Consider the following 24,117-nt stretch of genomic DNA (forward strand, 5'->3'; position numbering starts at 1 on the left):
GCTGTGCTGCCCACCCTGAGCCCCAGGCTGCCTCCTGCACCTTCCTTCTGCGTTAGCTTGGTGCAAGCAAGCCCGGTCCCTAATTTTAGGCTTCAGCAAGCAGCCTCTTGGGACTCCAACGGCACATTTATTTTTAGGAGCTATGCAAGCAACAGGACACCACGGTTGGGCTTTCCGCATGACACATCTGGTATCAAAATCCCCCCCTCCCCCGTGGGAAAGCCAGAAACAGAGACACGAGACAGCAGAGAGGTTTACAGCGCACAGGCTCGCGTCCCCCAGCTCCAGCTGGTGGCCGCTCCGTGCCCCTACGCTGCCGTGCCGTTGGGGGTTTTGTCCTCAACGGCATCCCTGGGCTCGTTGGGTGGTGGGATCTTCAGGTCAGAGGGCACCACGTGCCAGATGTCCCGAGCATACTCTTTGATGGTGCGGTCACTGGAGAACTTGCCAGCTGCAGCAATGTTCCTGATGACCATCTTGGTCCATGCCTTGGTGTTCTGCGAGGAGAGGGGTGGGATGGTGAGGCCAGAGGCTTGTGCCCATGGGTGCCATGTTGGCCCCAAGATTGGCTCTCAACCAGGGACCTGGTTTCAACCAGGAGGGTCATGGAGATGATCGGAGGGCTGGAGCACCTCCCATAGGAGGACAAGCTGAGAGAGTTGGGGTTGTTCAGCCTGGAGAAGTCTCTGGGGAGACCTTAGAGCAGCTTCCAGTACTGAAAGGGGTTCCAGGAAAGCTATGTGGGGGGGTGTCCTGATCAGGGAGAGTGGGGCTAGAACAAAGGGAAATGGTTTTCAGCTGCAAGAGGGGAGATGAGAGGAGATCTTGGGGAGAAATGTTTTCCTCTGAGGGTGGGGAGGCCTTGAACAGGTTGCTCAGGGAAGTGGTGGCTGCCCCATCCCTGGAGGGGTTCAAGGCCAGGGTGGATGGGGCTTGGAGCCCCTGATCCAATAGGAGGTGTCCCTGCTCATGGGAGGTGGGTTGGAACTGGATGGGCTCAGAGGTCCCTTCTAACCCAAACCATTTCATGATTCTATGATGCCCGGTAGCAGCACAGCCAGGAGTCTCCTCCCCAGGAACCCATCTACCTGTCCAGCCCCACCAGATCCCTTCTCCAGGATGGGATCTTGTGCTACCACCACAGGTCCCCCACCTCACCCCCAGGCTGGCACTCACCAGGTACAGCTCGCTGACCTTCTCCTGGCATTTGACATAAGCCTCGTAGTCTGCAAACACTTTAAACCTGTGGCAGCGAAGAGAGGAGGAGTCGGTGATGGCAGAAATGCTCAGGTAGGAGCGCAGCGGTGGCTAGTGACTGCAGCGCACAGAGCTCAGGCTTTCTGGGGCTTTCTCCACCAGGAATGCTTCAGATGAATTTGGTGTCCCCACGCCCTGTCTGCACAGGCCCTGCAAGCCCGTGGGTGCTGCAGCGTGGGCTGGGTGGGTGCCCTGGCAGGGAACACCCTGCGTCAGCTCACTGGGAAAACATTTCCCCTGGTGCAAACACCCATGGCCATCAACTGCTTAGTGCTCTGGTGAGGAAAGCCCTTGAGATACCTAAAAGCATCTATCATTTGGCGAGGGCTGTGCATCCAAATGCGTCTTGGCCTTAATGTACCCCAGGCTTTAATGTAACAAGCATGAAGTGCAGTACACAGAGAGCCTTTGGTACCTGTGGAGCATCAATTGCTTCTCCACATGCACAACATCTGTGCCAGAAAACAGGACCTCATTAGCCAGAGGATGGGTGGTTGGTGCTGGGGGCTGCTCTGCACAGGCACTAGGAGTTGAGTGGAACCAAACCCAGAGGATGGATGACATCCCAGGACTCACCGGTCGTGGTGGAAGAGCATGTTGACCACATCTTTAAAGAGGTCAGGCTCTTCTGGGGAGAAGAAGCCACCCTGGATCTGGTCAACGGCTTGCTTCAACTCAGGGAGCCGGTTGTAGAACTCATGGGCGCGGTACCTGGTGGGGAAATGGATGATATCAGATATCAGATAGTGCTGCTCCTCTGCCTGGGGTGGCACCGCCGCAGCATCCCCAGCCCTCACCCTTCTCTGTCCAGCTCTGCGACATCCTCCACCCTCATGCCGAAGATGAACAGGTTCTCCTCTCCAGCCTCCTCAGCCATTTCCACGTTGGCTCCATCCATGGTGCCAATGGTCAGAGCCCCATTTAGCATGAACTTCATGTTCCCTGTACCCGACGCCTCAGTGCCTGCCGTGGAGATCTGCTCGGACAGGTCGGTAGCGGGGATCACTGCCAATAAAACACAGACACAAGGAGCTCACAGTGACCAGTTTGGGTTTGCATTGTGCTGAAGGACATTAGATCTTCAAGGATCTTGCTAGATGCACAAGGGCATGCAGTGATAGGATGAGAGGGAATGGTTTGAAATTGGAGAGGGGAAGATTGAGATGAGACATTAGGAAGAAATTCTTCCCAATGAGGGTGGGGAGGCCCTGGTTGCCCAGAGAAGTGGTGGCTGCCCCATCCCTGAAGGTGTTCAAGGCCAGGTTGGATGGGGCTTGGAGCAACCTAATCCAGTGCGAGGTGTCCCTGCCCATGGCAAGAGGTTGGAACTGGATGACCTCCTTGGTCCCTTCCAAAGCAAACCATTCTATGGTTCTATGATCTGCTGTCTCATAGTGATGGAGCCATGGGCTGGTGGACAGCCATGGGGTGGATGTCCCCTCCCCACATTGTGCCCCACATGGGATACCTTTCTCTGCCAGCGAAACCCTGTAGTTCTCCAGGAAAATGACCTTCAGCTTGCTGCCCACAGTGGGGTCGTTGTTCACCACCTGAGCCACAGCATTAATGAGCTTGATGATCATTTTAGCCATGTGATATCCTGGGGCAGCCTAGGAGAAAAGCCATGGGTGAGCCCAGAGGGCTTGGTGTCAGGGGCAGGCGAGGAGCACTCAACTCCCACGTGCCCAAGGAAGCACCTGCTCAGCCCGGCTCCCATCTCCTCATCTGACCCACGTATTGCATCACTAAGTTTTTGGAAGCTTGCATGACCACAGGCAGCATGTGGTTGTGCAAGTCCCCAGGAAACTTGGTGCCTTGCTTGGGTGGAAGCCAACAAGGGCTACTCCAGTGCTTCCTGGGGAGCGTCATGGACATGGCCCCATAAGACATCTGTACCCAAATCCCTGAGGGCATTCCGTTTGAGGGCATTTGGACTTCCTCCAAAATGGGGGGCCATGGAGATAATCTGAGGGCTAGAGCACCTCCCCATCCAAGGACAGGCTGAGAGCTGGACTTGTTCAGCCTGGAGAAGAGAAGGCTCTGAGGAGACCTTAGAGCAGCTTCCAGTACTGAAAGGGGCTCCAGGAAAGCTGGGGAGGGGCTTCTTAGCAAGGACTGTTGTGACAGGACAAGGAATAGTGGCTTTAAACTAAGGGAGGGGACATTCAGACTGGATACAAGGAAGAAATTGTTTACAATGAGGGTGGGGAGGCCCTGGCCCAGGTTGCCCAGAGCAGTGGTGGCTGCCCCATCCCTGGAGGTGTCCAAGGCCAGGTTGGATGGGGCTTGGAGAAACCTGATCCAGTGGGAGGTGTCCCTGCCCATGTCAGGGGGTGGAACTGGATGGGCTTTAAGGTCCCTTTCAACTCAACTCCTGGCCCAACTTACCTTGCCCCCAATGATCACAGTCCTCGGCACAAACAGCTTTGCAGGATCCCTCGTGATGCCTGGAGAAGATGCCTGGTGTCACCCTCTGTTCTAGCTGCAGCCCCAGGGGACAGGGATGCTCGTGCCCCCGCAGGGCAGGCTGTCCCCTGGCGGTACACGTGGTGGCTTACGGTTGTACATGGTGATGATGTGCAGGCAGTTCATCAGCTGCCTCTTGTACTCGTGGATCCTCTTCACATGCACGTCGAACATGGAGGAAGGGTTGATCTTCACTTTGTATTCCTTCTCCAGGTACAGCGCGAACTTCACCTTGTTTTCCTGATGAGGTGAGGGCGGGGACCATGTCAACCCCCACTCTGTGCTCCCCACTCCTTACCTCCCTCCTGCCCACACCCCTCACCTGCTTCACTTTGGCAACCTCCCGGATGAAGATGTCATCATCCACAAACTCGTGGAGTTTTGTCAGCTGGCTCAGGTCCCGCACGTAGTCCTCCCCTATTTTCTGCAACAGGAGGACAGACACGTGTTGACCATGCGATGGGGGAAGCCACCTTCATCGGGTTCACTGCTCCTGCCCGGCAAAGACAACAGCACTTGGAAAGCAGGAGTAGGGGACTCGGGTGAGACGCAAACAGAGATTGACCATTTAAGATCAGGTGCCTTGGGCACCCTTATCTACTGGGATGTGGGGTTGGAACTGGATGATCTCTAAGGTCCCTTCCAACCCAAGCTATTCTGTGAGTCTATGATTTAAGATGATCTGAGGGCTGGAGCACCTCTGCTCTGAGGACAGGCTGAGAGAGTTGGGGTTGTTCAGCCTGGAGAAGAGAAGGCTCTGAGGAGACCTTAAAGCAGCTTCCAGTGCTGAAAGGGGCTCCAGGAAAGCTGGGGAGGGGCTCTGGATCAGGGAGTGCAGGGACAGGACGAGGGGGAACAGTTTGAAGCTGCAAGAGGGGAGATTGAGATGAGATCTTGGGAAGAAATGTTTTCCCGTGAGGGTGGGGAGGCCTTGGCCCAGGTTGCCCAGAGAAGCAGTGGCTGCCCCATCCCTGGAGGTGTTCAAGGCCAGGTTGGATGGGGCTTGGAGCCCCTGATCCAGTGGGAGGTGTCCCTGCCCATGGGCAGGGGGTGGAACTGGATTGGCTTTGAGGTTCTTTCTAACCCGAAGCCTTCCATGATTCTATGAAAAGATGTAAATGGCTGAAGTTGGAGCAGCGTCCCCGGGGTTGGGAAGGGTTGGGGGCCAGCATGCTGCCTCCATGCCGTTACCTCCGCAATGAGCTCCGCCAGTCCTGGGTTGCAGAGCAGAAGCCAGCGCCGCGGAGTGATGCCATTGGTCTTGTTCTGAAACTTGTTTGGCTCCAGCGCTGCGAAGTCCTTGAAGCTGCGAGGGTGAGGAGGGGGCAGCTTCAGGCTCACCCACCTGGCACCACCACCACTTCCAAGCTGAGGGTGATCCATCACCCTCTCCCTTCCTGCACTTACACTTGAGTCTTGACTATTTCGGAATGGATCTTGGCCACCCCGTTGATAGCATGGGAGCCAACGATGCAGAGATGGGCCATGTTGATCTTCTTGATGCCTCCCTCCTCTATCAGGGACATCCTCCGCAGCCGGTCCACATCGTTAGGGAAGACAGAGGCGATGTACTGCAGATGGAGGTTGGACAGGTGGGAAGCAATATTGGTGTTTAGCAATGTCCCACCCAAAGAGTGATGTCCCCAGCAAGAGCAGTGGCTTTTACTCATGAGCGGTGGTGCAAATGCCCTCCAAAGGTGCCCTTCCCTAGCATAGATGTCTCTGGACAGAAGGACCCCCCAAACCCTCACAGAGAGTGGCTTGTGGGCACATGCTTGGCCAATGGGGTCATCTCAGCAAAAGCCTCGTGCTGCCAGACCAGGAGGTCAAACCACCATCTCCTTTGAACCTCCAACCTCATCCTTCTCCAGGATGAACTTAGCATTTAGGGAGCAAAGAAATGCCAACTGCAATGGGTATTTAAAATAGCCACTAACTGCAGGATGGCTCCAGATTGGTGGGAAGGGCTTTCCTGTACACCAGTCTCCCAAAATAGCAACCAGAACCACCTGACCACACACTCAACATCATCCATTTGTGCATCCCCCTAATCGTCTCCGTTCCCTGCCCTGGAGAGGGCCTTCATTTCCACCCCAAAGCACTTACATCCAGGTGCCTCTGGTTGATCTCATAGATGATCTGCAGGTGTCTGGGGAGCAAATTCTCCACCAAGTCCACTGGCCAGCGCTCCAGGGCTTCAGGGAGCACCGTGTGGTTGGTGTAGGCAAAGGTCCGCTTGGTGATGTCCCAGGCCTGCCAGGAGGAGAGCCGGAGATGAGCAGCAACGGTGAAGGCAGCCTCAGCTGGGTGCCATCACTCATGCATGGTTCACCCACGGCAGTCAGCGGCTCGGCAAAACTGGCTCCTCCAGTTCCTACTGGTTAAACCCAACTTGACTGCTCCACACCACTCCCCAAGCCACCAGCAGCTACAAAACTCGTTCCCCAGCTCCTCCGCCATGGGTGAGCTGGAGGGTGGCTGCGAGCAGAAGGGATCCAGGGACCAAGTCGGATCTCCCTACCTTGTTCCATGGCAGCTTCTCGATGTCCACAAAAATCCTCATCAGCTCAGGGATGGCCATGGCGGGGTGGGTGTCGTTCAGCTGGATGGCAACCTGTGGGGAGGTCAGGTGGCACATGGGGACACAGGGGCATCCGACTGCCCAAGCTATTTGGGCACAGGCACCCAAGGAGGGTCCACAAAACCTCTCCAGCGCTGGGTGTGTATCTGGGAGGCATCAAAATGAGCTCTGAGGCAGATGTCAGAGCAACTGTGGCTCATACCTGGTCGGGGAAGGAATCAAACACAGTCCGGACACTGTCTGTGCTCCCAAATTTGGATGCTTTGAAGCGGCGTATGATGTCCTGGAGTGTGGCAGCCACCACAAAGTACTCCTGCTTCAGCCGCAGCTCCTTCCCCTCAAAGAACTGTGAGCAGAGGAACAGGGCAGGATTGCACCACGCTGCCCAGCTACGCCTATGCTGGAGGAGCTGCACCTTCCCGGGGCTCCCTGCCACAGGGGGACCCATGCCAGCACACATCCACCACACGGCACAACCTGAGCCCCTGGTGCTGATGCTGGCACCAGCTCTAACCCCAATATATTCTCTTTTTCCTGATTCCAGGACAGGAGTTTGAGATGTGCTGGTGCAAAAAGAGGTTTAAAACCCCCTCGAGCATTGCTGAAACCTGTTCTCCCTAGTTTGAAAGTCTGGGTTGCAAAGAAAGGTCCTCAGGAAATGGGAAGGGAAGCCATGGGGGCTGTAACACCTAGAAGCTATTCCTAAGATGAATTAAAGCCACTGTTCATGCAGCACAAACATCAACCTGATGGTTTGCAAGAGGATCTGCAGGAAAGAACCTCACCACCAGGGTTCCCTTCGCCAGCTGGGAAGGCTGGGATAGGATCAAACGGGGGAAAAAAAACCCTCAGGGCCTACCCAAACTGGCTACATAGCAAGGAGAGCCACCCTTTGCCTACTTCTCCTGCTCCATAGCTTGTTTTGTGGCCCGGGAAGGGCTGTGAATCATAAAATCATGGAATTCTTAAGGCTGGAAAAGATCTCTAAGATCATCCAATCCAACCATCAGCCCAACATCCTGTCGTCCCTCTGTGCCAGCCAGCGTGCACCACGGCAAGAATGCCCACAGCAAGAGGGTCGGGGCACAAAGAGTGATTTGAGGCACAATCTCCAGTCCTGGGGCTGCAAGGGACCGGCTGGGGAACGCCAGTGTTCATCAGGTTGTCTTCATGTTGTATTTTGAGACTCAAGGAACACTTCAGGCTGAGAGAGTTGGAGTTGTTCAGCCTGGAGAAGGATCCAAGAAGACCTTATTGTGACCTTGAGTACCTGAAGGGGCTACAAGAAAGCTGGAGAGGGGCTGTTCACAAAGGCTTCTGGGGAAAGGATGAGGGGGAACGGCTATAAACTGGAGAGGGGCAGATTTAGACTGGACATAAGGAAGAATTTCTTCACCGTGAGAGTGGTGAGGCACTGGCAGAGGTTGCCCAGGGAAGCTGTGGCTGCCCCATCCCTGGAGGTGTTCAGGGCCAGGTTGGATGGGCCTTGGGCAGCCTGAGCCAGTGGGAGGTGTCCCTGCCCATGGCAGAGGGGTGGAAGTAGATGATCTTTAAGGTCCCTTCCAACCCAAACTATTCTCTGATTCTATGATTTCTGCAGAAGGCTGTGCTTATCCCCGCTCCCTCCCCGTTACTGAGCATAGATTTGCCCAGGAACAAACTAGTCTCTGCTGCAGCCCCGGGCAGTGCTGGTGAGAGGCAGCAATCCCCATCCAAGCACTGCAGGTGGGTTGGAACACAACCAAACCACCTCTACGATGTCCCAGTAAGAGGAGTTGCTCCACAATCTTCAGCTATCCCTAAACCAGGAACACTTCTCCACCCCAACTTACATTGTCGTTAGGGTAGAGGACGCGGGATATGTTCTCTGCCAGGTTTCTGTCCAGCACAGCCTGGATGTAGTCTCCAACATTGACTGGGGAGGAGTAGAAGGATAAGGTGGGTGTGGGACCTACTCTGAACCCCATCCTGCTCAGCATTCCACCAGCACCCACTTACAGTCCCGCAGGTTGAAGTCGTTGGGGGCCCGAGCTGACCACAGGCGCATGGTGTTGACGGTGTTGTTCATGTAGCCGGGCACGGGGGTATCGTAGGGTAGCGCCAGCACCACCTAGGACATCAGCAGGGTCGCTGGAGCCAGGCTGTGCCTCTGGCTGGTGACCCCGATGTCCCCCTGTCCTGCTGGAGCCCTCCCATCCCACAGATTCCCCTACAGGGGAGAGCTCAGGGTAGCATCCACCTTCATGGGGTTGCACGCATGGGGATGTTCTTGGTACCCCCCTGCCCATCCCGGTTCCCCAGGGTCTTCCTGGTGTACGGTGCTTGCCAGAAGCACTCCAGGGATGGAGAGAGGCTTGCAAGAGTCAGGAGAAGCTTAATTAAAGTCATCATGCTGGGCTGTGCATGGCACACAGAACAGCCGGATGTGCTTTTGGGTATTTCAGAGGGTGGCTGCAGACGTGGACAGCAAAACCTGTCTGTGTCCCTTTCTCCATCCTCCCCAATCTGCTCCACCACTGCCTTTTCCACCCCAGTGAAGCAGCCTCGTTACCATGACCCTCCTCAGCGGGGATGCTGGCAGGATCCACGCTAAAGGTGATGGGACAAGCCATGTAAGGGTGGTTTCCTTCACACCAGTCACACAACGTTGTGTCCCAGCCCTTACCTGGGTGTCGACCCACTTGGCACCGGTGGCTGTGTGTTCCACTCGGCCATAGAAGTGCACGGGCAGCATGTACTCGGGACGGGCTTTCTCCCACGGGTTGCCGTGCCGGAGCCAGTCATCGGCTTCTTCCACCTGCCGAAAGGAGCAAGAGTGGTGAGGAACCTCCCTGGGTTGTGCCACGTGGAGGATGGCTGGGAAAGGCTCCGGCTGCTCATAGCAAAGGGGATGATGCTTTGGAGTCCATCGGCCCTAAACCCAGATTTCAGCAGCGCAGCATGAGCCCGGAGGCAGGGCTCTGCCCCAACTACTCTGGACCTTGGAGACCTTCCAGCCAGAGAGGTGATGGATAGGGATGAGGAGGTGCGGATGAAAGCCATGTTTCTCTTATTGCACTGCTAGCACTGCCGTGTTGTGACTGAAATCATAGAATGGGTTGAGTTGCAAGAGACCCTTAAAGCCCATCCAGTCCAACCTCCCTGCAGGAACAGGGACACCTCCCACCGGATCAGGTTGCTCAGAGCCCAATCCAAGATGCCATTAGCCCCCTTAATCAGAGTTTTAATCTCAGCCTGCAGACCAGCTAGCAAGCGGGTTCGTTCCCCACCCAGGCAGGGCTGTTACAGAGGAGGGTCTGGGTTAGATGCCACCTTCGGCATGGCCAGGTCAGAGCTCTGGTGGCTGGGACACTGCACAAGGGCCAGGGGAGATAAGCCCCTTTAGGATGCAGCAGCCTGGGAATGCTGTTCCACAGAGCCAAGGAGGAAAGGTTTCAACTTGCCGGCTGTAGATTCAGGTTTTGGGAGTGCTCGCAGGGTCCTTCTGGGTATTTGGGGTTGCCTCCTACCTGGAGTTTTCCAGCTACACACCACGTTGCCCACTGCATTTCCAAACCAGCTTCTCCTGCCCTCCTAATGCTTCAACCCAGGCATCGAGCAGCACTGCCAGGCTGGCGGCTGAATCTGTCTTCTCCAGGAATTCCCCACACCATCCCCAGCCCAGCAGGAACAGTGACACCACTTCTCCACCCTCACCTGCTCCACATGGCCACGGAGCAGCTCTTGAGATGGTGCTGGCCCTGAGCAGGATGCACTGCGGACATGGATCAGAATCATAGAATAGTTTGGGTTGGAAGGGACCTTAAAGCCTATCCAGTTCCACCCCCTGCCATGGGCAGGGACACCTCCCACTGGATCAGGGGCTCCAAGCCCCATCCAACCTGACCTTGAACACCTCCAGGGATGGGGCAGCTATAACTTCTCTGGGCAACCTGTTCTAATGTCTCACCACTCTCATGGTGAAGAAATTCCTCCTTATGTCCAGTCTAAATCTGCCCCTCTTCAGTTTATACCCATTCCCCCTCATCCTGTCACTCCAAGCCTTCGTGAACAGCCCCTCCCCAGCTTTCTTGGAGCCCCTTCAGGGACTGGAAGGTCGCTATAAGGTCTTAGAGCCTTCTCTTCTCCAGGCTGAACAACTCCAACTCTCTCAGCCTGTCCTCGTATGGGAGACACTCCAGCTCTCTGACCATCGTTGCAGCCTCCTCGGGACCTGTTCCAACAGCTCCATCTCCTTCTTATGTTGAAGGCAACCAGAGAACTCCCAAGGAGAGCATCCTGCTAGCTCCTAGGAAGCATAGGATGACTGCAGCTCTGTGAGGGAGGAGCAGAGATGCTGGAAGGGTGGAAGCACTGACCTCTCTGTTCCTACAGCAGCCCCAGACTGGGCCCTTCTCGCAGTGGAGATACCGCTCACATCCCCGCTATGTGGGCAGTCATATCGCAAATCCAGCTCAGGAGGAAAGGATGTCATGCTGACAAATCGCAGCTCTCTGCTAATTAACAGGGTGTGCTGCAAGGAGGATCCGCTCCCCTCCAGCTGCACCCAGGCACTAACTGGCTTAACTGGGAACCACCACACTGGGCTGATCCTCAGCTCCACACGTCAGAGCCAGCCAGGATGAAGGACGAGTTCCCTGCTGCAGGGAACGCACGGGCACCAGTTTAAGAAGTTAAACTTGCTTGACAAAACATCTGACAAGTTTTAAACAGCTGTAGGAGACCAGGACAGATCAGGGACCCTGACAGCCCTATCAACCTTTAATCCCAAAGGACTGATTAAAGGGATAGGATGTGCCCAGAGGGAGCACATCATATCCAAAGAGAAGGACAAAGGGTGAAGATTCTCTTGGTCTCATCTGTCTCAAACACTGCTGGCATTAAAAAGCTGCTCAATGACATCATTTGAGCCTTGCAGCTATAAAAGTAGAAGGATAGAGCCCAGCAACGGGGAAACTGCAAGCGGAGCCTCCTATGGATTGAGGCCTGCTTGGTTGGAGCAGCGCTGGAACCAGGACTGCTGAGCTTTTCCTCTCCTTTTCTTGTTTTCCTTCCTTTTTCTCCTTTTTGAATTAAGTGCACGGCCTCTTCTTCTCCTTTCAATTAACGCACAGCCTATCACAGCGCTGTGTTTGGTGCTGGGTATCACATCACACACATTCCCTCACAGTTTTGCGTTTGCAGCCACACATTTTGCCTGTGTAATTAATTAATGCGGGCACAGATTAGCAATTATTTTTGTGTGTGTGTGTTTGTGCACCTTTAGCGCTTTTTTGCCCCATTTTTAACTGGGAGGAATTAATGAACCTTAGTCTCCTTTCCCCTTACAGATAGGGCTGACAGGACAAAGGCAAATGGTTTTAAACTAAGGGAGAGGAGATTTAGACCAGATATAAGGAAGAAATTGTTGACATTGAGGGTGGGAAGGTGCTGGCACAGGTTGCCCAGAAAGGTGGTGGCCACCACCATCCCTGGGCACACTCAAGGCCAGGTTGGATGGGCCTCTGAGCAACCTGAGCTGATGCTGGAAATGGATGGGCTTTAAAGGTCCCTTCCAACCCAAACCATACTATGATTCTTATGAGATGAGACAATATCGCAGCATCCACTCTGGCTCCCAGCAGTCTCCAAGCTAAGGGAGAGCATCTGTACACCCTGATCTAAGGGGAAAGTCTGGACTTAGGGCTTTGGATGCTCTCGGGGAAGCTGAGGGCCACGTGCCTCTGTCCCTACCTGCCATCCATCCCGGATCTTCTGGTTGAAGATGCCATACTCGTAGCGGATGCCATAGCCGTAAGCTGCCAGCCCCAGCGTTGCCATCGAATCGAGGAAGCAGGCTGCCAGGGAAAAGGGACAGCGGTGAGCTACGCTTCCTGGCAGCTTGATTTACTGGGATGTCCCTGCCCATGGCAGGGGGGTTGCAACTAGATCATCTTTAAGGTCCCTTCCAACCCAAACTATTCTATGATTCCCTGGGGAGCCAAGAGCCCCAGGAGACAGCAGGTCCTTCTCCTGCAGAGAGCAGATGGCACCAAGCAACCATCCTGCAGGGACATGAGCCAAGGCCAGCAGCCGCCGCTCGTCCCCGGCCACCCAGCACCTCTCACCCCACACATGGAAAGGCTGGAGCAATGAAACCCTCCCAGAGTTTAGGTCCCCCCTGCAGAAGATGCAAAGGCCCCGGGGTTGTTCCTCACCACCCAGGCAATGAGACCATTTGTGGGGCTCACTCACCAGCAAGCCTGCCCAGACCACCATTGCCCAGACCAGCATCCTCCTCGATTTCCTCCAGCTCTTCCATGTCCAACCCGAGCTGCAGACAAGAAGGAGAAGGTGATGGGCTGGAGGTTCTTACAGCACCCAGCCTCGCGTGAAGGAACGGTGCTGCCTTGCATCCATCCACCACTGCCAATCTCCCTTGCAGGTGGGCTCCAGGAGGGGTGCAAAGGCATCCAAGACCCATTCCTGCAGCTGCGACATGGGAATTCACACCCAGAGCAGTTTCTCTTCCCCTCCACTGCCACTCCACGTTGTGGCAGTGACCAGCTCTGGTGTTTAAGTCACTCCTCCAGCCTCGACAAGGGACATGTGACCTTCACCTTGTGGACAAGCTCCTGGGAGTGGGATGCACCCAGCCGTAATCAAGGTGCTGCTCCCACGGTCCCAGATATTCCAGACAGGTCTCCCAGGGATCATTCCTTTCCTCCACGGCCCAGGGACTGATGTTACCTTCCGGCTCCCCCACCCCTGAGGCAGGCACCCAGGTGCCCATCTCCCTGACTCTGGGCATCGCCCTTTAACAGAGATGCCCAGAGAAGTGGTTACACCACTTTTACAAGGAAATGTAAAGCTTCCAGCCTGGAATGCTATGGGAGGAAGAGGTTTTGCCTACGCAAAGCTCCTCAGGCAGCTCAGAGGGAAATAAGATAGCGCCTTGCCAGGGCTAAGCCATATTTTCCCACAGAGACATGTCCCACGGTCACAGCAAGAGGGGACAGCCCTGATCCCACAGCCACTGGGCAGTGCCATCTCCCAAACCAGCTGGTCACAGAGAGGTCCAGGAGCACCAGCACCAGTAGAAGCTTTGCTGGAGTTTCAGGACACCAGGCTGCACAGCTCTGAATTGCACCGACAGCCCTGAATGCCTACAGAAATCATAGAATCATGGAATGGTTTGGGTTGGAAGGGACCTCAAAGCCCACCCAGCTCAAACCCTCTGACATGGGCAGGGACACCTCCCACTGGATCAGGGGCTCCAAGCCCCATCCAACCTGGCCTGGAACATCTCCAGGGATGTTCCCCGCCTGCTGGGCTGCAGATGGGCAAGTGGGGATCACACCCCGAATGCCCAGAAAATGTCCTCACCAACCCCCTGGGATTCTCACCTGGTAGATGGCTTCATCGCAGGCATTCTGCAGCCCCAGGTTAATCATGGTGTTCTGCAGTGTCCGCCCCATGTAGAACTCCAAGGAGAGGTAGTAAATCCTCTGAAAGAGAAAACCACACTTTGGATCACCTTCCCCAGGGACAGAGGAGACTCCTCTGGGCCCCAGAAACTGCTGTTGGGTGTTACTCCAAAGCAAGAGGAAAAACCCTGCCTCCCAACAGAGCAAGGCGGTTTGCACTGGGAATTTGAGGGCTGGAGCTCCTTGGAGGTGGCCATGCTCTGCAAGCCCAGCCCTGCTCTCCTGTCACTGCCCTTTCCCACACCAGGAGGAGGGCAGTGCTGAGGTGGTTTTGTTTGGACAAGCCCCTCACCCTGTCCAAGCGCAGGACCAGCTCCAGGATGGTCACCTTGAGCTCACTTGTGGCCACGGCGGTACAAAGTTCAACTTTACAGAGAAGATGTTTCCTAACGTCACCCCGAGCTGCGAAGCAACTGGAAAACTGAACAAGAACCAGGGCCAACTGCAGGGACATGGGCTTCCTCTGCTGCCAGGTCTGAGGAGCACAGCACGCTCTCACCTGCCCTCTCGCCAACGTGACCGGTGCAGGATGTGGCCGGTAAGGTGGAGGCTTTTGTAAGCCATCCCCAGCGTCAGCACCAGCAGGTTTTAAGGAAGGATTTAAGCTGGAGGAAGGTCACTGACTCGACAGGACCTGTGCAGGGCAGGATCGGCTGGGCTTAGTGGTTTGTTCGCAGCAGAGCAGGAGGCAGCAACGCCAGGCAGACGCTACAGAACCCCCAGGTTCAAGCCCTAAAAAAGGCTCCTCTTTTTTTCTCTCCCTGCTTTCATAGAATCATTTGGTTGGAAAAGACCTTTAAGATCATTGAGTCCAACTGTACCTGTCCGCAACTTAAACCAGATCCCTGAGCACCTCATCTGCCCGACTTTTAAATGCCTGCAGGGATGGGGACTCCACCACCTCCCCGGGCAGCCTCTGCCAGGGCCTGAGAACCCTTTCTGTGAAGGAATTCTTTCTAAAATCCAAACTAAACCTCTCCTGGTGCAACTTGAGCCATTTCCTCTCATCCTATCTCGTGTTACTTGAGGAAACAGAGCAGCACCCACCTCACCACAACCTCCTTTACAGGAGCCACAGAGAGCAATGAGGTCTCCCCTCAGTCTCCTTTTCTCCAGACTAAACAGCCCCAGGTCCCTCAGCCACCTCTCATAACCCCTGTTCTCCAGCCCTTCCCCAGCTCCATTCTCTTCTCTGGACATGCTCCAGCGCCTCAATGTCCTTCTTAGAGTGAGGGGCCCAAAACTGAACCCAGGATTCGAGGTGTGGCCTCACCAGTGATAAGTCCAGGGGGACAATCCCTTCCCTGCTCCTGCTGGGAACCCCATGGCTGATCCAAGCCAGGATGCTGTTGGCCTTCTCCACCACCTGGTTCCCTGCTGGCTCAAAGCATTCCCTACACAACACAGGATGGGACCGAGCTACCACAGGCTGGCACCATCCCAGAGAAGTATTGAGGGGCCAGCTTTGCCAGGAGGAAATTGGAGCCGACAGGGCTGTCCAGGTGTCCGGAGGGGATTACAGCTTAATCCAGAGCCCCGCATCTGGTCCGAGCCAGCGCAGATGAGCAGCGGGACAGAAACTCCAGCATAAACTAGCTCTCTTTGCTCTCGGGATCGCTGTGGCGTAGATCAGCCTTGGGCTTCTTTTAAACAAGACTCGCTCATGGCTGGTTTTGTGTCCGTTTAAGCTGTTCAACTACTTCACCCTAGAAGGCTTTGCAGCTGCTTTGGGCAAACCGCACCCACGCCAGCGCCGAGGGACAACAAACACCCCTCGCATGCCCTGCTCCCAGCTCCCGGCCGAGCCGCGCTCTGTTTGTTTTGTAAAGCAAAGGACAGTGGCCTCGCTTGTTAAAGTCCACTCCCTGCGCTTGGCAAAGATAGAAGGACTATTCCCAAATTCAGGAAAAACTGAGCCCCCTATTTTTGGCATTCCCAGAGGGAAGGTTTGCACCCAAGTGGTTCCGGTGGGTGTAAAAATTCCCATCCTGGCTGTAACACAGCAACCACCTCGGGAAAACCGAGGCAAAGCAGAGGACAACGGCCTCAGTTAAAGTCCAGTCCCTACGCTTGGCAAAGTTAGAAGAAATATCCCTAAATCCAAGCAAAAAAGCCCCGCATTCTCTCTTTTCCCACAGAGGTGGGGGGTTGCATGCAAGGGTGGTAAAAATTCCCATCCTGGCTGTAACGCAGCATCCACCTCGAGAATTCTGGGGTCCTTGGGAAAGCTGTGGTCCTCAGAAAAGCCGGGGACCTCAGAAAATCTGAGGGTCTCCCACCACCCTCCATCTCCTGCCCTGCAAAGATGGGTCCCCAGCATCCCCTGGCTCCCACCTTGGGGTCCTTCTCATAGTAGTACTGCTGGGTGCGGATCCATCGTCCCACCAGGTGGTCCCGGACGGTGTGGGCGAGGGCGAAATAGTAGTCACGAGGGGTAGCCACGTTGCGGTCCTTGACCAGGGTGAAGTGGAGGTGGCGGTTGAAGCCCCTCTTCAACTCGGCCACGCTCTCAGCTCCCACGATCCCACGGATGCTGATTTGCTTTCGCCGCTCCTGGTCCGAAAGCGGCCGCGACATCGCGGTGGGGCTGGGGGAGATGATGGAGAGAGAGATGGTGGTGGTAAGGATGGGGTACGGGTACCAGCACCCTAGTTTTGTCTGTGCAGCGGGCTGGCACCGCTTGCTGGCAACCCGGGCAAGGGACTGGGACAGGGATGGGTGCTGCCACCGGCCGCCCACTGCGGGCTGGGAGGGATGGGGGGGCAAAAGGGGGTTCCTAATGGGAACAGAGGGGTGCAAAAAGGGGGCTGGGGATGGACAGAGGGTGAGAAATGGGGGGACCATGGGCATGGACAGAGAGGGTGCAAAGGGGAGCTGGGGATGGGCAGAGGGTGAGAAATGGGAGAACCCTGGAGGTGGACAGAGGGGGGTAGAAAGGGAGGGATCCTGGGGATGGACCGAGGGGGTGCAAAGGAGGGGGGCTGTGGGTGGACAGAGGGGGTGCAAAGGCGGGAGGCTGTGGGTGGACAGAAGGTAAGAAGAGGATGGGGGACTGGGGATCATCCCGGGGGCACAGAAGGGCATGAAAAAGGGGGGTATCCCGAGAACCACCATCCCGGGGGGAGGCACAGAGGGATGTGCAAAAGGGGGGGGACCCTGGGGGTGGGCAGTGAGGGGTGGGAAGGGGGGGACCCTGGGGATGGGCAGAGGGTGAGAAAAGGGGAGGGGGGCGGCTGGGCATGGACAGAGGGGGGTGGGAAAGGGGGGGGATCGTGGGGATGGGCAGAGGGTGAGAAAAGGGGAGGGGGGCGGCTGGGCATGGACAGAGGGGGGTGGGAAAGGGGGGGACCCTGGGGATGGAGAGAGGGTGAAAAGAAGGGGGGGACCTTGGCCATGGACAGAGAGGGGGAGGCAGGGGGGAGACTCCTGGGGATGGGCAGAGGGTGAGAGAAGGAGGGGGGGGGCGGCTGGGCATGGACAGAGGGGGGTGGGAAGGGGGGGACCCTGAGGATGGACAGAGGGTGAGAAAAAGGGGGGGGACCCTGGCCATGGACAGAGGGGGGGGCAGGGGGGAGACCCCTGGGGATGGACAGAGGGTGAGAAAAGGGGGGGGACCCTGGGGATGGACAGAGGGGGGTGGGAAGGGGGGGACCCTGGCCATGGACAGAGCGGGGGGGGCAGGGGGGAGACCCCTGGGGATGGACGGAGGTGGGGGGGAAGAGGGGGACCCTGGGGATGGACAGACGGGGGTGAGAAGAGGGGGGAACGCTGGGCATGGACAGAGGGGGTGCAGAGGGGAGGCCGCGGCTGGGCAGAGGGGCAGCCCCGTACCGCGCAGGCAGGAGGGCCCCGGGCTGTGCTGGTCCCGGCCCGGCTCCTGCCCGGCTCCCTCCCGGCTCCTTCTTCCCGGCTCCCTCCCGGCTCCTTCCCGGCTGGGACGGCGGCCCCGCCCGCCCCGGGAGGCGGCCCCGAGCCGGGACGGGGCGGGACACGGGCCCGGCCCCTCCCCTGCCGCCCTCCTCCTGTTCCCCTCTCACCCCCTCCTCTGTGCCCCTTCCTCTGCTTCCCTCCCGCCCTCTGCTCCGCCTCGCCTCCCTCTGGGTCCCCTCCTGCTCCCCCTTCTCCTGCTCCCCATTTCCCTGCACCCCTACCCGTGCACCTTCTTCCCCTGCGCCCTCTTCTCTCGCGCCCTTTTCCCTCGCGGCCCATTTTGCGGCTTCTCCTTCCCCTCCTCCCCCTTCTCCTGCACCCCTTCCTCTGCACCCTTCTCCCCTGCACCCCATTCTCCTGCTTCTCCTTCCCCTTCGCCCACTTCCCCTTCACCCCGCTTCCCTGCACCCCTTGCCTTGCTTCCCCTTCCCCTGCACCCTCTCCCGCACTCCGTCCTCTGCTCCCCATTCCCCTGTACCCCCTCTCCTGATCCCCCTCCTTCTGCACCCCTTCCCCTGCACCCCATTCCCTTGCTCCTCCTTCACCCCCTTCCCTTGCACCCCTTTCCCAGCACCCTCTCCCACACCCCATTCCCTCTGCTGCCCCTTCCCCTGCACCCCCTCTCCTGCTCCCCCTCTTTCTGCACCCCTTCTCCTGCACCCTTTCCCCTGTACCCCACCCTCTGCTGCCCCTTCCTCTCCATCCCCTCCCCTGCACCCCCTTCCCCTGCACCCCACTCTCCTGCTCCTCTTTCACCCCCTTCCCTCGCACCCCTTCCCCTGCACCCTCTCGCGCACCCCATTCCCTCTGCTCCCCATTCCCCTGCACCCCCTCTCCTGCTCCCCCTCTTTCTGCACCCCTTCCCCTACACCCTTTTCCCCTGCACCCCACTCTCTGCTCCCCCTTCCTCTCTGCCCCCTCCCCTGCACCCTCTTCCCTTGCGCCCCATTTTCCTGCTCCTACATCCCTTTCACCCCCTTCCTTTGCACCCCTTCCCCGGCACCCTCTCCCACACCCCATTCCCCTGCACCCCCTCTCCTGCTCCCCCTCTTTCTGCACCCTCTTCCCCTGCACCCCCTTCCCCTGCACCCCATTCTCCTCCTTCCCCTTCACCCCCTTCCCTCGCACCCCTTCCCCTGCACCCTCTCGCGCACCCCATTCCTTCTGCTCCCCATTCCCCTGCACCCCCTCTCCTGCTCCCCCTCTTTCTGCCCCCTCCCCTGCCCCCTCTCCCCTCTTCTCCTCACTTTTCTCTCTGCGCTCCCCAATCCCTCTGGAAATGCTGTGGGATTCTCTTCCGATCGGCTTCTGTGGCTCCCCAAGCGCAGAGTCCTGCCCTCCTTCTGCCTCCGGTCCCTCCGCAGTATCGTCGTTGATACGGGCACAACGCAACACCCCTTCCTCTTCCTCCACCCGTGGCCATGGAGGCTTTCCAACCTTGCCCGTCCTCCCTGCCTGGTTCCACAACCACCCAGAGCAGAGCAGAGACAGACAACCGAGGGCTGGTGGGACCACATGTGCTCTTGGGGTTCACTTAGACACCCCAACTGTCCTCCTGGCTTGGACCCAGCAGCACGAGGGTCCTGGGATGGGGCTGGAGCCTCTCACCAAAGGTTCAGGAACCAGCCTGAACTGCACATGGGCAGCACGGAGAGAAAGGAATGTGGAAAGTGATTCTGCCCTTCTATTCCTCTCTTGTCAGACCTCATCTGGAGTCCTGTGTCCAGTTCTGGAATCCTGAACATAAAAGAAGGAGATTGAACTGTTGGAATGGGTCCAGAGGAGACCACAGAGATGATCAGAGGGCTGGAGAACCTCTGCTGTGAGGACAGGCTGAGAGAGTTGGGGTTGTTCAGCCTGGAGAAGGGAAGGCTCCGGGGAGATCTTATAGCGACCTTCCAGTGCTTGAAGGGGCTCCAGGAAAGCTGGAGAGGGGCTGTTCACAAAGGCTTGGAGTGATAGGATGAGCGGGAATGGGTATAAACTGGAGAGAGGCAGGTTTAGACTGGACATAAGGAGGAATTTCTTCACAATCAGGGTGGTGAGGCCCTGGCCCAGGTTGCCCAGAGCAATGGTGGCTGCTCCATCCCTGGAGGGGTTCAAGGCCAGGTTGGATGGGGCTTGGAGCCCCTGATCCAGTGGGAGGTGTCCCTGCCCATCACAGGGGGTGGGACTGGATGGGCTTTAAGGTCCCTTCCAACCCAAACTATTGCATTATTCTATGGTTCTATGAAGAGAAAGGAAATCTTCCTGATCTCTCAGAGAGTGTGTTGAGGGATTATTCTCCAGGTGAAAGCCTGGGCGCAGTTTCCATGCCAAGAGGTGTCCGACAGGGGCTCAGTGGCTGGAGCACGAATTTCATGTCCAGGACGTTCCCTCAGATGCAAATGGTGCCATGAAACTGCTCCAAGAGCACACAGCAGAGCCCTGGGTGGGTTTGGGCAGCCTCAAAGGATCTGTGGCATTGCTCTCTTGGAAGCCAGAGCTCAGATGCAGCTGGTGAGCAGCTCTGCTCGTGCCTCCAGGGTCTCTCCCCAGGTGGTGGGTGTCCTCCAGCCCTGGTCTATTCCATCCTGGGTACTACAGTCTGCAGGGAGGATGCAACTTCCCCTATCTCCGGTGTCATGGAGACATTTTGTCTCTGGAAGGGCTGGGCATCATTAGGAGACATGAAAGCACTTAATGCAATGCAGCAGTGTTCTTTCTCCAGCCCTGGACTCGAGCCCACGATGAGCTCAGAGGCCACACACTGTAAACTTCTCTTGAAGCATTCAGAGAATACATGGAGCAGGCGCCAGTGTCCCAACAGCGACTCCGCTCTGGGTCCTGGGAGAACAAGCCTTGCCTTTCCTTTGGAAATACGAGGACAGGCTGAGAAGAGTTGGGGTTGTTCAGCTTGGAGAGGAGAAGGCTCCAGGGAGACCTTAGAGCAGCTTCCAGCACTGAAAGGGACTCCAGGAAAGCTGGGGAGGGGCTCTGGGTCAGGGAGCGCAGGGACAGCACGAAGGGAAGGGTTTTCAGCTGAAAGAGGGGAGATTGAGAGGAGATCTTAGGAAGAAATGTTCTCCTCTGAGGGTGGGGAGGCCCTGGCCCAGGTGTCCCAGAGCAGTGGTGGCTCTTGAACACCATCCCTGGAGGGGTTCAAGGCCAGGTTGGATGGGGCTTGGAGCCCCTGATCCAGTGGGAGGTGTCCCTGCCCATGGCAGCAGGATGGAACTGGATGAGCTTTGAGGTCGCTCCTAACCCAAACCATTCCATGATTCTATGAAGCTCTGCCCGTCTCTCATAAAAGTCCTTTATTAGAACAGCAAACATGACACTTCTCTTCAGCACAGCGGCTGTATGCAGCTACCATCGCGGTACAGGGGGACGACATCGTACAATCACTGGGAGTCTAATAAGCACCATGAACATCCTAAAGAATGGGGGATAACGGCTGAGAGAGGAGCCCCGGGTGAGCCGGCCACGGGGGCTCGTCAGGAATTCACCAAAGAGCTGCTCGGCGTTGTCCTGCAACACGGTTCTCCTGCAGCTGAGAGAAACTCCTCGGTGTGAGTCAACAAGATAGCACCCATCCAATAAATTAGGTAAACTTAATACGAGAGCAACAAGGAAACGAACGGGACCGTCCTAGAAGAGGGCATGCTGGAAGGGAATGATCTATTTACACTGGTCTTTCCGCTGGACCGGTACTCCCGTAGCATCCCACCCGACCCTGGAGCGAGCAGCCGCAGCTCTCCGGCCAAGCTGGGATTGCTGGTACCCACCGGGCAGCGCCACCGCTGCCTCCCCCAGCTCCTCCAGCCACGCCGGGAGACGGCGAGGAACTGAAAAGCCAAGCATGGGGTTATGCGCATGCAGTGCGTTCCCTGGGAACGGGGCGGAGGGGGGCTGGCACCGGGCACGGCACCCACCACCACCTCCCCGCTCCTCTCCTGCTTCTGAATTACCAGCAAGTGGAGGCAGGGAGCGGAGGCGGAGGGGAGCTGCTGCTGGCAGCGGGCACGGGTTCCTGAGCGCGTGGCAGGGCGGTGGCCAGCTCTCCTTCCTCCCCATCCCCATCCTCATCCCCATCCTCATCCCCATCCCGGGGTCCCCGTCAGAGCCTCGCTGCAGAATGAATTCTCCTGTGAACGGAAGGACACTATCAGGTAGTAGTTAAGGCTAAGCTTTATACGGCAACTATAAAAAAATAAACGCTAATCTCCAAAGAGCCGGGTGAAGGCTCTCCGGCTATGGCTGTGGCGTGGGAGAGCACCCCACGGGCTCTCGGTGCCGGCACCCGGAGCTCCCAGGGACAGAGCAGCCACCCCTCGCCCCACAGAAACGCTCAGGGGGACAAGGGATGGGCGTTTCGGTAAGGATGTGGAGACTGACTGGTAATCCAGGACCCACCTCTACATGGGACTGAGAGTGCTCTGCAAGAAAGGCCATGGGGGAAAGTAATAGCCTGCAACATAACGGAGCTGGCACGGGCAAAAGCCTTCCCGTGGTGGGGGTCCCTCCAGGCTAAGAGAGATGAACGTTCCCCCTTGCTCCTGCAAAACCCAACTCAACTCAATAAAATCAAACCTAAAAGCGGACACAGAGGAACATCTCAGGCTACCTATGTACTTCATCAGCCAAAGAGAGCTAAACAGCGAAGCGCACACACACAGGACAGCGCGGGAGGGTGGAGATCAGAGACGGCCCAGAGGCACGGGCTTCCGTCCCGCTTTGCCTCGCCGTCTCTGGCCGGTGGCGAGCGGGAACCCTGCGGCTCGGCCGCCGGCCCCGTCCTGCGGGAAGGAACAGGCTGGCTCTTCTCATGGCAAGAAGACGCAGCCGGCTGCGGGAGCATCCTCAGGGCATGGCCGAGCGCGACGTGTAGAATTCCGGGACAGGCAGGCCAGTGTGCAGCGTCACCTGCAACGAGAGATAAAGGGCTCAGCTGGATCCCTCCGTGCCTGGTGGGACAGCCCACAGCGCAGGAGTTGGCACAGCACCATCTGGGGAGCAGTGGAATCATAGAATGGTTTGGGTTGGAAGGGACCTCAAAGCCCATCCAGTTCCATCTGCTGCCTCCCTCTGGATTAGGGGCTCCAAGCCCCATCCAACCTGGCCTTGAGCAGCTCCAGGGATGGGGCAGCAGGAAGGCCTTCCCTGATTTAGAGACTTGTAGGTGGTTTAGGGTGCAAGCGTAGTGCTTTCCAAGCTGCTCCTGTTGCACAAGAGCCCGCTCTGCTCCACAAGGTTCCCATGCTGCTGAGCATCAACACACAGAACAGGGACGGCAGCACCAGGACTCTGCCAGCAAGCTCAGGAACAGGTCATGCTGCTATGGTGCTCCAGAGCATGGTCCAAGCGCGTACCTGCACGTTCCTGTTGAGGCTGACCGCGGGGAAGAAGAGACCCTCCAGGTTCTCAAAGGCGACAGGTCCTTGCTGGTCCTCATTGATGGAGAATGTCAAGGTCCTCCTGGTCAAATCCAGCAGCACTCCCACCGTGGCGCCTTTCGTTATCCCACCTTCGGTTCTGTGGAGGCGAGAAGATCAGAGAACTCTGCAGCTTCATGTCCCTCATACTCTTGGCTCAGGTTTCAGCCTATAATGATGCTGAACTTCGCAGCTCACCCAGGAGCCAGGCCATGACCTGCACCCATCCCAGCCATGTCTGCAGGTCCAAACACCTCCTCCTCAAGTCTCTTGCAGAGATGCTCTCTGCTTGCTGTGACGTCCCCGAGGGCAACCACAAAACGACCATGGGGGAAAGCAAGTGCGCCTGGAGGGAAAGCTGCAGGGCTTACTTCAAAACTGGCTACTCATCAGGGAAGGAGGAGGCAGGAAGGTGACAAAAGGGAGGGAGAGGCTTTTGATCAGGGAGTGCACCAAGAGGACGAGGAGGAATGGTTTTCAGCTGAAAGAGGGGACATTGAGATGAGATCTTAGGGAGAAATATTTTCTTGTGAGGGTGGGGAGGCCCTGGCCCAGGGTGCCCAGAGCAGTGGTGGCTGCCCCATCCCTGGAGGGGTTCAAGGCCAGGTTGGATGGGGCTTGGAGCCCCTGATCCAGTGGGAGGTGTCCCTGCCCATGGCAGGGGGTGGGACTGGATGGGCTTTGAGATCCCTTCCAACCCAACCCATTCCATGACTCCATGGTTCCATGACACCAGGCTCTCCTCAAGCTTCAAAGCCACAGCTCTGCTGGCTCGTGGAGAAAGCAAGCAATAACTGAGGTGCAGGGATAAAAGCAGATGCAATTTTCTTGGTGCATGAGCTCCAAGGCTTTGGGTGTTAATAGGAAGGGGGGTGCTACACAGGAGTGGTCCACGTGTGCTCATGGGAAGAGTCAGCATGGGAAGAGTCACAGCAGGCAGCGAAGGAATGGTTGGAGCAGGGCAGAATTGAGGAGGCAAGGACTGTCCTTCCCTTCGGGTGAG

At 57.1% G+C, this 24,117-nt stretch overlaps 2 protein-coding genes across 8 annotated transcripts in view; both read right to left on the reverse strand.

Moving 5' to 3' along the window:
- Positions 1-5: 5 nt before the first annotated feature.
- On the reverse strand, positions 6-17,741 carry PYGL (glycogen phosphorylase L). Its single transcript, XM_054069030.1, has 21 exons — positions 17,602-17,741; positions 16,105-16,357; positions 13,690-13,791; positions 12,539-12,617; positions 12,038-12,141; positions 8,970-9,101; positions 8,303-8,414; positions 8,137-8,219; positions 6,507-6,650; positions 6,245-6,337; positions 5,830-5,976; positions 5,131-5,294; positions 4,915-5,029; positions 4,046-4,147; positions 3,816-3,963; positions 3,646-3,704; positions 2,726-2,867; positions 2,055-2,262; positions 1,834-1,968; positions 1,177-1,243; positions 6-497 (listed from the first exon to the last, which is right to left on the reverse strand). The coding sequence occupies exons 2-21, from the start codon at positions 16,345-16,347 to the stop codon at positions 309-311; spliced, it is 2,568 nt and encodes an 855-aa protein (XP_053925005.1). The 5' UTR covers positions 16,348-16,357; positions 17,602-17,741; the 3' UTR covers positions 6-308.
- Positions 17,742-20,981: 3,240 nt separating this feature from the next.
- TRIM9 (tripartite motif containing 9) overlaps positions 20,982-24,117 on the reverse strand; it is a 68,618-nt gene continuing 65,482 nt past the window's right edge. For all 7 annotated transcript variants that reach the window (XM_054069038.1, XM_054069032.1, XM_054069036.1 and 4 more), the window contains 2 exons: positions 23,052-23,214; positions 20,982-22,605 (listed from right to left, as the gene is read on the reverse strand). In XM_054069038.1, coding sequence (XP_053925013.1) covers positions 22,543-22,605; positions 23,052-23,214 — 226 coding nt within the window. In that variant the 3' untranslated portion in view covers positions 20,982-22,542. The remainder of the gene's footprint in view (positions 22,606-23,051; positions 23,215-24,117) is intronic.

Source organism: Cuculus canorus, chromosome 5, assembly GCF_017976375.1.
Source record: "Cuculus canorus isolate bCucCan1 chromosome 5, bCucCan1.pri, whole genome shotgun sequence".
Taxonomy (NCBI): domain Eukaryota; kingdom Metazoa; phylum Chordata; class Aves; order Cuculiformes; family Cuculidae; genus Cuculus; species Cuculus canorus.

Bases quoted from the DNA above. Each gene is read 5' to 3' on its own strand.
- PYGL (XM_054069030.1), bottom strand. From the start codon at position 16,347: ATGTCGCGGCCGCTTTCGGACCAGGAGCGGCGAAAGCAAATCAGCATC. The intron at 3,705-3,815 runs GTAAGCCACCAC...CATCTTCTCCAG, and splicing joins CATCATCACCATGTACAACC to GCATCACGAGGGATCCTGCA. The intron at 1,244-1,833 runs GTGAGTCCTGGG...TCGCTGCCACAG, and splicing joins ATGCTCTTCCACCACGACCG to GTTTAAAGTGTTTGCAGACT.